The 13,858-nt window shown below is 45.6% G+C and overlaps 1 protein-coding gene across 9 annotated transcripts in view; it reads left to right on the plus strand.

The window, feature by feature from the left end:
- adgrl2b.1 (adhesion G protein-coupled receptor L2b, tandem duplicate 1) overlaps positions 1 to 13,858 on the plus strand; it is a 96,702-nt gene that overhangs the window by 73,389 nt on the left and 9,455 nt on the right. For all 9 annotated transcript variants that reach the window (XM_088311554.1, XM_088311553.1, XM_088311556.1 and 6 more), the window contains 10 exons: positions 590 to 712; positions 1,749 to 1,954; positions 2,358 to 2,531; positions 4,443 to 4,652; positions 5,692 to 5,912; positions 7,649 to 7,715; positions 8,999 to 9,090; positions 10,688 to 10,856; positions 11,244 to 11,372; positions 12,814 to 12,910. In XM_088311554.1, the coding sequence (XP_088167680.1) occupies positions 590 to 712; positions 1,749 to 1,954; positions 2,358 to 2,531; positions 4,443 to 4,652; positions 5,692 to 5,912; positions 7,649 to 7,715; positions 8,999 to 9,090; positions 10,688 to 10,856; positions 11,244 to 11,372; positions 12,814 to 12,910 (1,488 nt within the window). The remainder of the gene's footprint in view (positions 1 to 589; positions 713 to 1,748; positions 1,955 to 2,357; positions 2,532 to 4,442; positions 4,653 to 5,691; positions 5,913 to 7,648; positions 7,716 to 8,998; positions 9,091 to 10,687; positions 10,857 to 11,243; positions 11,373 to 12,813; positions 12,911 to 13,858) is intronic.

A 13,858-nucleotide genomic window follows, 5' to 3' on the forward strand; every position in this document is an offset into this window, starting at 1 on the left:
AGGCCAGCGGAGGGCAATCCCTCATCTTTGTCTGTCAGGAGCCATCTCGCTACGGAAAGCCAGGCCATTTTCTGGTGCGGCGAGCCCCGGCGTCCTCCTGACCCCGTCGGTAATTTCGCACATCAAAGGCAGCGCCACCCGGCAGCTGGCGGAGGCGGAGGGGATGGGGGTGGGGGGGGCTGCGGGAATTTGGAGGATTTTCAGAGAGATTTGCTCATGGAGCCCAGAGTTATCCAAAGCTACAGGGGGCTAGAGGACGTCAAAGTAAAAGCTCAATGATATTTTTGATCCTATGAATATTTGACATTCATGCGGCAGGAAGGCTGCACGCTCATCCTTTTGCGAGCACAACCACTCGTTGGTTTTTTTTCTCTTTTTTTTTTTTATTTATATCCAGCCGCCTACAAACACATTTGGCGGGAAGTAAATGGCGCTGCATGGGGTCTTGTTCGCTCACGGGTACAATGAACCTCAACAAGCACCTGACAGTTGTTGTGTTTTTTTTTTTGCTCTATTTAACATTGTTGTCTTGTTTTTGTTTTTTTTTGTTTCCATGACTAATGCATCTCTCGCCATTCGCCCTTCTCAGTGATGGATGTGTACGTGGTGAGCACAGACGGCCAGGTGCAGGACTTCAGATTCCCACAGACCAGCAGGGGCGGATCCACACTTCAGCTCTCCTCCAACACGGTCAAAGTCAACAGTAAAAATGGTGAGAGCGCAGAAGGAGATTGTTTATTACAAAATAGGAGAACTGTAAAAATGTGTACTTTGTGGGGGGCTTCCGGAGTGGCCGCTGTTTGGAATGAAACATTGTACAGACACAATGTCCGGCATGTGGGAGACGTTGTGCACGCATGCCGAATGTCTGGCTGAAATATGGCTTCTTAATATGAAGCAATTTTTAATTATTGTTTTTTTTTTTTTTTTAAATTATTTCATTTCAACGATGCAAGTAAATGTTTCTAGATTAAATTTTTGGGCTGAATCTGCCCTCGCTTTTTTTCTCGAGCATGTCAGGTTTTCTTTATTATAACACAAAATTAAAAAAATAATATATCTACAAAATATCGTAAATTATTTTAATAATTTTTATGGTTTCGGTTCAACAGTTGGATTTTTTTTTTCAAGTAAAATATGTTCGATTAAAAAAGAGTGATCATGATGCATTTCCCCATTAAAAGCAAACAATGAAATCAATCAAATTAAATGAAATAACACTTAAATTACAATAATGGAATTTATTTGAACTCATAAATAGCATGTAAAATTTATTGGGACGGACAAATAAAATGAAAATAAATAAAATAACAGTAAAGTTGATCTTTTCTTTTCTTATAAAGAAAACAACAAGGTGAAAGAAGTACAATTAAATGAACTAAGAAGTAAAAATACTGTAAACAAGAACCTATATAAACGCTAATATGTAAACAATGTCATTACTATAATATCTAAGAAATTATTTAAAAAAACAAAATATTACCATAAAAAACCTAAAATAATATAATTAATAAAATCAATATAATAAATTGATTGATCCACTGAAAGAAGAATACGTCACACGTAAAAACCGCATGTAAACTATTAAACCCCCCCCCTCCCCCATCACACACACACACACACAGAGGGGGGGGGGGAGCAAATGCAAATCCCTCACGTGTCATCTTTCTTTTTGCTCCGAGGTTGATTTCATGCCTGCGTGTGTGTTCTCCTCCCCCGGCCGCTTTCATGAGCGTGATGCGTTGCAGGTGTGGCCAAGCTGGTCTTCGTGCTCTACAAACACCTGGGTCAGTTCCTCAGCACGGAGAACGCCACGCTGCGAGGCCTCGGGGACGCCGGCAGACGTAACCTCTCGCTCACGGTCAACTCCCACATCCTCTCCGCCTCCATCACCAAAGAGTCCAGCCGCGTGTTTGTGGCCGACCCCGTGGTCTTCACGCTGGAGCACCTGGACGTAAGAACCGACACCCCGCCACTCCCCTCCCGTCCGGCCCGCGCCCCCTCGAAAACCCGGCGACTCCCACGAAAGCCATTCGAATGAAACTGCGAAAATATCGCCGTCACGCGCGGCAATTAGCCGAGATCAGACGAGCGGAATCCGATAAGCGAGTTAACCTCCGTCTGCGCATTACCATGGTAACCCCGGTCGCATCTCGTCTTTCTTTTATTCTCTCATTTGGATCTCTTTCATGCGCTTCCTTCTCAAAGAATATAAATTGACACTTATTTGTACGAGACGCTCGCCGCTGCGCAACCGTCAGAGGCTTGAAAATGTACAAGGTGCGGCGGGCATGCATATTGCAGGGCGCCGCTCATGTCGGATTAATTGCTTTTTTTTTTTTCTTCCTTTCCCGCAGAAGGAGAACTACTACAATCCCAACTGTTCCTTCTGGAATTATTCGGAACGGAGCATGATGGGCTACTGGTCCACTCAGGGCTGCAAGCTGCTGGACACCAACAGGAGTCACACCACGTGCTCCTGCAATCACCTCACCAACTTCGCCATCCTCATGGCCCACCGGGGGAATGTGGTAAGTCCTTTCGCTCAAAGTCAAACAAATAAAAGCCTCCTCGCCAATGCTGCCGATGTTCTTGAGAAAAGAAAGAAAAACGCCCTCGGGCTGTTTGAGGAAATACGATATTTCAATCTTTTCCGTTTCTCCAATCCCTTCCTAAAGTCCACAAATGAATTCATCCGCTTGAACGGACACTTTGACGAATGAACATTTCCAGCGGTACCTCAAGTTACTTCATTTCTGGAATCGTTTGGAAATGAATGGAACTGCGATTAATCCGTTCCAGCCCAACAAATTATTTTATCGTTACGTTTTATGATAGTATATCTATCAATCTAGGGTGTGGTTGGAAAATAAATAGAGTACATTATAAAAAGAAATGAACTTGCAAGTTCATTATTAAGTTATTCATAAAGAAATCGACACGTGTACGCGTAGCTCCGCCCAAACGTAATAATTTGTATAAATAAATGCCTCGTCTCCAATAGACGCCATCTCTGCAATCGACTTTTGTTGTTTTTTATGAAGATCATAAATACACACTCAAATAGCTCTTTTTTTTTTTCTATCATGTTTAGCTCAGCCAATATTTGCGAATCTTTTTTTTTTTTTTAATCGCTGGTCCCTCCACACTTCAACCAATTAACGGACGCTAGCACGGCTCGCCCCACCAAGCAAAAGTCTCCTCTGAATTTGATGCCAAGCACTCCGTGCAGGCGGTCGTTGTCTGACCTGACAATGACAATGACAATGATGAGCATGAGAACGGCGAGCCAATTTGATTCTTTCCGGAAGGAGGCCGTCACTTTTAAAGGACTGAAGTGGCGGCTCGGGCTGAGGCGGCATTTCGCCGTTATCCGAGCTAATTATATTTCACTGCGGTCGCCGTCTAATATTCGCTGAAAACGGGACGACCGCAGCTTCAACTTCCCCCTCGTCCCTCTTGCGAAGCGGTCGGCTCGGCGTTTTGCTCACCAAATGCAGTTGCCGTTTAATTACATGACGAATGGCAAACGTCGCAAGGACAGCGGAGGGATGGCTTTGTGGCTCATTTAATAATACGTCCCCCGCTCGTGACCCCCCCCCCCCCCTTAACCTCAACCTTAACCGCGGCTTGAAACCAGAGCCCCCCGAGGCAGGGCTTAGCCTCTCGCCAATTGCCTTCGCAGCACCTCCGCCACGGCCCTCGCCCTCAATAAAAGTGCAAATATCACAGGAGGATTTGCCCGACTTGCAAGAGTGATATTTTGTGCGCGCCACTCTGCTATTTTCACATTTGTGTGCAACAGGCTTGCTTTTTAGATCTTTGACCTCAGAAAGATGAAACCGCCACAAGTAGCTCGCTCCAAATGGCCGTCGGTGGGCCGCAGACCTCCGGCAAGGAGCTTTGAAATTGCCACTTTCGGGACCCCCTGCACGTTTGCCGTCAACCGTCCGCCATGAACAGCCCCGCCCCCAATCGTCACCATAACCAGTTAACAGAAACGACAAGCTCCTCCAATAAATGAGACGTGACCCAACGTGCGTAAAACTGCTACAAAGTACTTGACCCATACGCGGGAACTTCCTGGTCTCAAAAGCTTTCATTTGTGGGAACTTTCCTGCCTTGCCATCCCGCCCCTTAACAGAATCGCACGGGGAAAAAAAAGTGTGGAGTCTTTGTTATAATCCTGCATAAAGACACACACGTCCTTGGCCGAGGTAATAAATAGCCGCTAATCCCGCAAGGCAAGGCGCCTTTATTTAATTTGCCCTTTATTAGTCCCACAATGGGGAAATTCGAGATTCGAACCCAGGCCTCCTGGGGAGACTGGGTCCTGAACGCGGCGCCTTAGACCACTCGGCCATCCTGATAGAGTCGCTCACTTCCAATGACATAATTCAAAGCGAGATTTCCAACATTTTTGTTGTGTGGCGTCTCCGCAGGCCAAGGGGAGCGTCCACGATCTCCTCCTCACCGTCATCACCCGGATGGGCATCGCCGTGTCTCTGGTGTGCTTGGCCATCAGTTTGTACACCTTCTGCTTCTTCAAAGGCCTGCAAAGCGACCGCAACACCATCCACAAGAACCTCTGCCTCAACCTCTTTGTCGGCGAGCTCGTCTTCCTCGTGGGCATCAACATGACCGAACCCAAGGTGACCGCAAAGCACGTGTCGGCGCCGTACAAAAACAATGAAATGTAAAAGTATTCGGATTTTAAAAATCTGTCATAGCAAGGGAATACCTCCAGGCCAGCGCGCCGAGCATTCAGATTATTAAAAGTCTCGTCATATTTGTTGCATTCATTTAACCGTTTCGGAATTGGGTCATTAAAATGTATTTATTCATTTTTCCTCTTCATTAAATAGGTTAATTTCCATTTATTGTCAGCAATAAAATTCATTTTCATTTTATTGGTGACCGCGAAACACTGAAATGTGAGAATTATTTTGTTGTTAAAATTAACCATTTTATAAAACATTAACTATTTTTTTAGAATTTCTTGGCCCTCCATTTTTAAAAATTGAATGTGACCCTTAGCACAAAAGTTTGCCCAGCCTTGCTTTGGATTAATGAATCTTTTTTTTTTTTTTTTTTTACCTCCCAAAAATGTGTTCATTAAAATGGATTTATTCATTTTTTTTTTTTCAATTTATTTATCTCATGAAATGGCGGGTTTATTGATAACAGTGAAACAAAATATTTGAAAAATAATTTTATGTGCACAATAACCTTTGCTGTACACATTTTTTAAATGACTGATTTATTTTATTTTTTTAATTAGATAGAAGCAAGAACAGAAGAAATTATTGAATTATTTCTCCTTAAAATAAATTTTTTTACATATTGGTTTTAACTGCAACCACTCACCCCCTTTCAATTTATTGAGTTATTTATTTGTATTTATTTTTTTATTATTAATTGATCTCATAAAAACAAGTTTAGGTACGGTTAACATTGTTGTATATATTTTATTTCAAAACTGGTCCAATTAACAATGATTCCATTAATTTGAACGATTTGTTGTTAGAACGTAAACGGACATAAATAAACTTGCATGAACATTTCAGCATTCTCCTCACACGACCTTGGCCCATCTGTCCATTTTGAGCACAAAAGTTTCCCCGACGGAGCTAAGATTTGATTTCATGAGATTCCCCCGTAATTTGTTTCCTCCTTCTCCCCGTCCGCCAGCTGGTGTGCTCCATCATCGCCGGCGTCCTCCACTTTTGTTTCCTGGCAGCCTTCGCCTGGATGTGTCTGGAAGGCGTGCAGCTCTATCTCATGCTGGTGGAGGTGTTCGAGAGCGAGTTCTCCCGCCGCAAGTACTACTATGTGGCCGGCTACCTCTTCCCGGCGGCGGTGGTGGGCATCTCGGCGGCCGTCGACTACCGCAGTTACGGCACGTCGCGAGCGTAAGTGCGCCCCTGATTCCGCCTGGACACGCCCACCCCAACGGTAATGATAGTGAGACCACAAAGAGCAACGTACCTCTCTCTGGCCCGGCAGCAAATTTACACCCTGTCGCTTGCTCCGAGTAAAGCCGCAACACTAATGAATGCGCCGGCTTGCTACTCTGACCTACAGGGCTTTTTTTTATTCTTTGCACACGGGTAATTGCCGACCTTGTCAGTTAAATGTTTATGTGCTGCTCTTCTGCTGGCCAGCAAAAAAGAAAACCAAAAAAAACGTGATTTGTAACACGGTTCTAATTTATTTTTAGTGGCTAAAAGTGCGCTCAGGTGAAGGTTTCGTTCTTCCCTCAAAAATATTTGAACGGTGAGGCCAATTCCATCCGCTTGATTTCTAAGCACATTCCACACGCAAGGAACTTCAATGTGCTTCACACGAGCAAAGACACAACACATAAAAGTCGTGATGGGGAAAATGAAGCTTCAAATGAGCTTCCTGAAGCAGTTGTCGTATTTTGGAGTCCTGTAGATGGCGCTGTTGGTTTACAAAATGGCACGTCGGTGTGCTTTCAGCCCAATGTTGAACCCAGAGGAGTCCAAAAATACTGCAACTGGTTCGTGAAGCAGATTTGGAGCTTCATTTCGGCTCAAAGCATTTCCGAACACAGCAGCGAACGACATTTGGAAGCAAAAGCCTTAACAATCCAACATAATTTCAGTCTCTTCAGTGCATCTCGGGGGTCTCCTCCCGGTGCCCAGATCACTTTGCCATCCCTGAACCGAGGCCCGAGCCACCTCCTCTGAGTCCTCGCAATTCTGGAGGAGCAGAGCAGCAGCTCTACGCGGAGCCCGACCCGGACGACTGAGATTCTCAATCTCAGATGTGTCCTATTACATTAATTATTCAAAATTTGCTGGCCCACTTTCCTTCCTTTTTTTTTTTTTTTTTTTAATCAGTGAAGACAAGTTTGAGTGGTCTAAGCCAGCAACCAAAGCGCTGTCCGTGGGTGAAAAACGGAATCCGAATTCTCTGAAATCTAAAACTTTTGGAATCCTGAACGGTCACGTCATCGTATGTTCAACTAAAGCTGAGCGAGCGTCGGCGTGACCGCAACAAAAATCAACGGAGCCCCGATATCTCGAGTCACCATGGCAACAGAGAGAAAAATGTCAAGTTTCTTTCTGGTGGCGATGAAAATAGATTCCAAAACGAGTGCGGCAGAGAACGACAAAGAAGCAGTTTGAAAGTTTTTTGAAAAAAAAAAAAAAAAGCATTTTCTTGAGTAACATCTGTTTTTCATTTCAATGCAACCCGGCGAAGATAAAAGCATCATTTCGACGGCCATGATTGGACCTCACGTTAATTTTATTCCGACTAATTGACATTTAACGCTTGACTAAGTACATATGGATCTTGCGTTCACCACATCTCTATTTACCACCAATTTATTTACAGATTGGCGTCATGGATTTGTGAGCGTCGATCTGAATTAATTGCAAGAAAATGTTGAGCGTTGATGCGATGCGCGTCCCATTCTCCGCTGCAATTAGACGCGGCTGTGCAAACTTCTGGGCTCGAGTGTTCCATTAGTTTTAAACGGACAGATGGGCCCGTTCGCCGTGCGTCGTTAACGTCGCGCTGCGTGGCCGCTGGCACCGCTGCGGCCTGTTAGCTCAAAAACGTGACCTTGTTTTGGCATTGAGCCGATTTCCTGAGCGCCGCTCGTTGTCCTCTCCAGGTGCTGGCTTCGTGCGGACAACCATTTCATCTGGAGCTTCATCGGGCCCGTCACTTTTGTGATCGTGGTAAGTTGAGCTTGGAAAACATGTTGTGCGTTTTTTTAAATTTTTTTTTTACAAGCCATTTATGGATCAATTTGCATGAAAGCCAAGCGGCGCCATTTGCTCTGCTGACACGAGGACATGAAAAAAAAACAAATCCTCCGCAATCGTAAACAAAGTGTTGCGAAGGGGGGGGGGGTCTCATCAAGAGTCGTCTCGGGCATGAAGGTCATATGCTCGGTGTGAAAAGAAAATGGAAGCGGCGAGTGGGTGGGCCGTACGACCTTTGGCGGAGGATCGTGACCTCAAATGGGCGCCAAATCGTGACTCGCACTTTCATTTATGGCGAGGAGAAAAGCAGTAACTTTAATAATCTTCGTTTTCCCTTCAACTTTTTTCTGGGAAGACTAAAATGTTCCAAGTTGGAGGTGCAACTTGTCTAAAACTAATTTGACATTATTTGTAACAAAAGTTTTTTTGTCCTCAGCAATTCGTGATGCCTTCACGTCTCTCCGGCTGGAGTTTGTTGCTGATGTGACGACCATTCGCTCGCACGAGCAACCAGACGTTCTTTAGTTTGAATCGTTTAAGTGGCTGCTGACAGGTAGGAAGCACGGACACGCATCCGTGTTCCGTCTGTCCGTAGCTTGTAAATCCATGCGTGACCTCAAAGCAGCATTTTGGCACCGATGCTTCTTTTCACGGACGCTCAGCGCCTTAAACGCCTCCTCCTGGGCATCTTTTCGGATGTTACCGCCTTCAATGCGTCGGGCAGACGGAAGTCGAGCGCAGCCGCGACCAAACCATCCGGAATACGCTCGTTGACTTTCCTCGCACGCTTCCCTTTTGTTTCGGCTGCAAACAACCTCTTGCGCCTCACAATAAACTCCTTCGGGAATTTCGCAAAGGAGATTTCAGCGTACTTGAGAGTTCTCTTTGAATGGGAAAATCCAGGCAAGGATGGGCGGGCTTTATTCGACTTCCAGAGGTTTTTTTTTTTTTATGTACAATTTATGGCTTCGGACAATGTCTCTTTTAGGCAACCAATCGAACCCGCGACCTCCGCACTGTGAGGCCATCGTGCTAACCCGTCGTCCACCGTTAAAAATAAATGTGACGTATTTAAAAAGGGAAATAAAAACCTCCACTCTCCCGCTTGTCTGCTGCCGTTTGTCGATGCCTTTCTGATCACGTGCACGACTGGACGTGCGCGCGTCAGATTAAGCATCCCGTCATTGTTGAAGATCAGGTCGAGCTCTGGCGTTGACCTCTTGTTAACCTCCCGCCGCTGTTGCTTCTCGTCCCAGGTCAACGTCATCTTCCTGGTGGTGACCATGTCCAAGATGGTGAAGCATTCCACTTCCATGAAACCCGACTCCACCAGGCTGGGCGGTATCAGGTGAGGCGGCATCGCTCCGGGAGGATCACGTGTCGCTCAGTCTAAAAACAGAAAAGAATATCATCCTTTTTTCCATTTCTAATGTGTACCCGTTAGGAATTTCAGACATTTCCGCTCAAGCGTGAATGTACGGAATGCAGCCTGGCAGGTCTTTGGCAGCTCGTCAACGTGTTGTGACCGCAAACATATACAATCCGATGGTTGACTGTGACTTGGAACACAAACGTAACGTGGGCAATGAGCCACATGCTGCTTCACCAAAGACAAACGTGGGCAGCCTGCTCTGGTCAATTTCCATGACAACCATCAAAGACTTGGCCGAGTTTTCGGATGTCAAACGCTACCGCAATCGCTTTGGATTTCTGCCCGAGCAAAAGAGAAAAAAAACTGCTCACTGCCCAAAGCATACCACATCGAGTGTCGTCAGTGTCATGGCGTGTATGAATTGAGATCAAATTCAAATTCATTCCACCATAAGATGGATAATTAGTAAGTCAAGCCTTTTGAAAAAAGAAAAGAAATTTGAAATGCTTCAATTGACAAGTTGCCTGACTCACACCCAATAGAGCATGCTTTTATTTTTAATCAAGTCAAATTTTCATGCGGGTCTTACAAATGAGTTATATTTTTAGATCCTGAAAATGAAAGTACGGAGCGCATAACTCATGGAACTTTGTTACAAGATGGCCTATCGATGACAAAGTTAGGATTTTACGTTTCCGACACACTGCATTTGAAATCACGCAGAGGGAAAATAAAAAATAAATGAAAATTTAGAAAAATGAATTCTGAGATGTAAGAGGCTCAGATTCAACTTGGTTGTCTGAGTTAAACCCAATCGAGCATGCAAACAAGCCACAACTGAAAAAGGTTTTTTGCTCGTGCATAAACGCAAAAACATCTCTTTTTTTTTCTGGCAGCTCAGTATTCTTCGCTTGCGGATCACAAATTTTTTTCTTGATGGCGGCATCACGAGACCCTTTGCGGTCTTTTTACAGGAATTTGTGGAAAATGGGTTCAGCCGCACGCACGGCGGATGGAAAAAGCTCAAAAAGTGATCATCATTACAAGCCGACGTGATGAATGTCCCAATTTCTCTCATTTTTCACATTTCGCTTTTTATAGATTTCCTAATCAAAACTTGTTTAGCTCATTTTTGACTCTTCATCGCCAGCTGTCACATCTCATTAAGTGCCGCTAATTCGCTTTCAAACTCAAATCAACCGCGCGTGCACAAAAGTTAAACGGAAGGTTACATCCTGCGCGATGAGGAGCCAAAATGCCGTCCTGCGCGCCACCGGCTGTCTTTCTCCATTGCGGGTTTCATTTTTCCTGCTAAGGTTTCTCGGAGTCGAGCGCTTCTCTCTGGGGGCATCTCGCTTGTCGGCAGTGTATCCATAAAAAAAAAAAAAAAAAGTTGTCGTCATTGAAACTGACTTGGCAGTGATCGCATTTCCTCCAGGCTTTTTCCTGGAAGCCGCCGAGGCAAAACATGCTCGCTTTGCCGTCTCGGAACTCAAGAGCACAATTCCTCGGATCGTCTGTCGGAATGGAAAACCATCTCTGAAAGTTTTTTTTCTCGTCCCCTCTTCGTCAGGTCATGGGTGTTGGGAGCGTTTGCTCTGCTTTGTCTTCTGGGCCTCACGTGGTCCTTCGGTCTGTTCTTCCTCAACGAGTCGTCCATTGTCATGGCGTACCTCTTCACCATCTTTAACACCCTCCAAGGAATGTTCATCTTCATCTTCCACTGCCTCCTGCAGAAGAAGGTAAGTTCAGGATTGCAAAATAGTCGCTCGCTAAGCCGCACATCCTGTGCAACGGTTGCGTATGTGTCCCTGCTGCATTACAAAGACAAACGAACGTTGACATCACATCAGTGGTGGGCGGTCAAGACCATCAAGACCTTCTCTGCTGGCCAAACATAATCGAGAAATCATGATCGTATTCTTCTCATTGATGTCATATTATGTCCTAGTGTTGAATTTGTGGTTGAGCGTTTTTATCCAATCAGAATTCAGCTAGCTGGTGTTGCCAGGCAGATTTCAGGATACCAGTAGCACGCACTATTCGTCCGAGGCCTTCAGATAATACATTAGAACATTCTGAACACACACTTTCTTTTTTTTGGTGACCGGGTCTTTTTTCCTGCGCAGGTCCGCAAAGAGTACAGCAAATGTTTCCGTCAGTCTCAGTGCCGCGGCACCTTGCCGCCCGAGGGCCCCCACGGCTCGGTAAAGACCGCCACGTCTCGGACCACGGCGCGCTACTCTTCCGCTACGCAGGTCGGTAACAGCAAAGAAAAAAACAAAAAAAAAACACAAACACGCACAGAAAAATAATGTTAGTTTTCCAATTGTGATTGCTCACTTTGACGCGTAACCATGCCAACGCGGCCTCACAAGTCGAGTAAAGTTGAGGTGCCGCAGCTTGACTAGTCTTTCCCGCCGTGTTCATCCACATTCCCCGCGGCGCTCGGCGGATTGATGGTCCCTCGGAGTGAGGCATGTCGACGCCGCTTGAATCAGTCATCTCAGCGGCGTCGGTGCTCTCAAAGGTCTGGGATTCAGGCGCACACCTCCGAGCGCAAACGCACTAAAACTGTTCAATAAGACAAAGTGGTGAGCAGATTAAAGAGCCGCACAGTGTGCGTGCGTGCGTGTGCGTGCGTGCGTGCGTGTTTGTGGGTTTGTGGGTTGGCAGGAGAGGAATCGAGCTTCTTCTGCTTCTTCTTTTCAGGCTTTAGGGGATGCTTTGTGTGAAAGGTCTCGGCACGGAATCGGGTGTCAAGCGTAGTATTTGAGGTGGGGCAGAAAGCCAGTGTGAAGCTTAACACCTGACGGCGCTCACGTCGCCCACAATTTTGGCGCATCAGAGCCCTCCACGCAGAATCGAGTAGATGGTGGGAAAACTTTTTTCCCTGGCTCTTCATTTTCAACTATTTGCACCCTTGCACACATATCGAGTTGAAACCAGTTAAGACAGTAGAATCACACATGGGGAGGGGGGGGGGGCAAATTGTTTTCTTCTTGCTAGGGCGGGGGGCGTAACAGAAAATAATTGAGAAGCACTGCCTTACACAAAGATGGGAGTCGTCCTGCTTTTGTTAAAGCCTTCCGCTCAATATGGAAAGTCATCAAGTCAGAAAGCGGAAAAAAAGTTGATATAATGGATGAAATGACTCATTTACACTTTCCCAAACTTTATAGCACCAAAGCACATATTTTTCATTAGAGAAATTCGCTGTACACAAAATTGTCACAAAAGGTTAATATCCTGAAATGATGCCGATTTAGTTTCAATTTGCTCACAAATGAACTTGCTCAGTGTGAAATGTGGGCCTGTTGAGTCGACCAAAAAAGTGAATTGAAATTCATGTGTGGCGTGAACGGCAACAAAGAGAAAACACAGGTTAGTTCTGCAGTCTGCCATCTAGTGGAGGAGCCTTGAATTGCGCTGCCTGTCACTTTAGGGATAAGCAAAGATGCGTTATTTGTCGGAACTGAATACGAATTTTTAGACAAAGTGAAATTGAACACTCGAGGTTGACACACTGATTTGGATCCATTTAAACATTTCTCATTGTGGCGGAAAAAAACAAAAAAAAAATCTTTCAATTCTCCATTTTCAGTTGGGTCGCGTCAGAAATGTTGACAACGGTAAGCCACTTAAACGCTCACGGCGACACCCTTGTTGATGCGCGTCTCCCCTTGCGTTTGCACGCAGAGCCGCATCAGGCGCATGTGGAACGACACGGTGAGGAAGCAGTCGGAGTCCTCCTTCATCTCGGGAGACATAAACAGCACCTCCACGCTCAACCAGGGTAAGCAAGCCGCCAGACGCCATTCTCTTTGAGACGCCGTTCTCGCTGTCTGTCGCTTTCACGGAGGCGGCGATGGGAAGGATGCTGACTTTTATGCTGTTTCTTTTTTTTTTTTTTCTCAACATTAAACGTTCAAAAATAGCACACAATCGCGTATCACAACGTCCGGAGTTGCCGCTCTCTCCTGCTGTAAAAAACAACAAAAAAAGTTTTTTTAAAAATATTTGAGGCCCGACACGTTGAAACGGCGGCACTGGAGACAGCCGAGGCATTTCCTCACCTCGCTCATCGGCAGCCTGCGGAGCTTGTCAGGAGGAAGGCGGGGCGGGATGAGCGAGTCAGGCGGAGGTCAGAGCATGTTTTGGGATGGATCTCGACACTGCCAAAGCGCCCCGCTGCGCTGCTGCACATTTGGAACGTAATTAGAAATCGCAAGCTTCATTTTATTCTTTTTTTTTTCTAAATAAAAAGCATGCCAGTGCCGAGAAAGAGAACGCTCGTCGACCTAAATCTAAATGAGCGCGATGACTCGTTATATTCTTTCCACAAACGGCGTGCGGCGGGTGATAAGAAAGCTTTGTTTTTGTTTTGCGTCTCGACCGGATGCGTTTTGTATGGCGGAATTTGTTTTGCATAAACGCCGCGGATGATCGCGTTGTCAACACGCCGCGCTAATATTGTTTGACTGCTCGCTTGGATAACGTCTCGCCAAGGCGAACGTCTTCATGGGTCCTGGAGTGCGTCAACTTCCAGCAAGATGCCTAATTGGCTTTGTTCTGATTTTTTTCGGGTGTAAATCAGGAGTGTCAAACTCAAATACACACTGGGCCGAAAAGTAAAAAACGCTGATTTTTTTTTTTTTTGCTTTCGCGTCCCTGAGCATTTTTCATCAGTTTTCGAACTTGAATCAATTCTCGGTCATGTCCGTGTTTTGCCCTGTTTTTTTTT

Source organism: Idiotropiscis lumnitzeri, chromosome 12 (assembly GCF_059441095.1).
Source record: "Idiotropiscis lumnitzeri isolate Australia: NSW breed Sydney's pygmy pipehorse chromosome 12, RoL_Ilum_1.0, whole genome shotgun sequence".
Taxonomy (NCBI): domain Eukaryota; kingdom Metazoa; phylum Chordata; class Actinopteri; order Syngnathiformes; family Syngnathidae; genus Idiotropiscis; species Idiotropiscis lumnitzeri.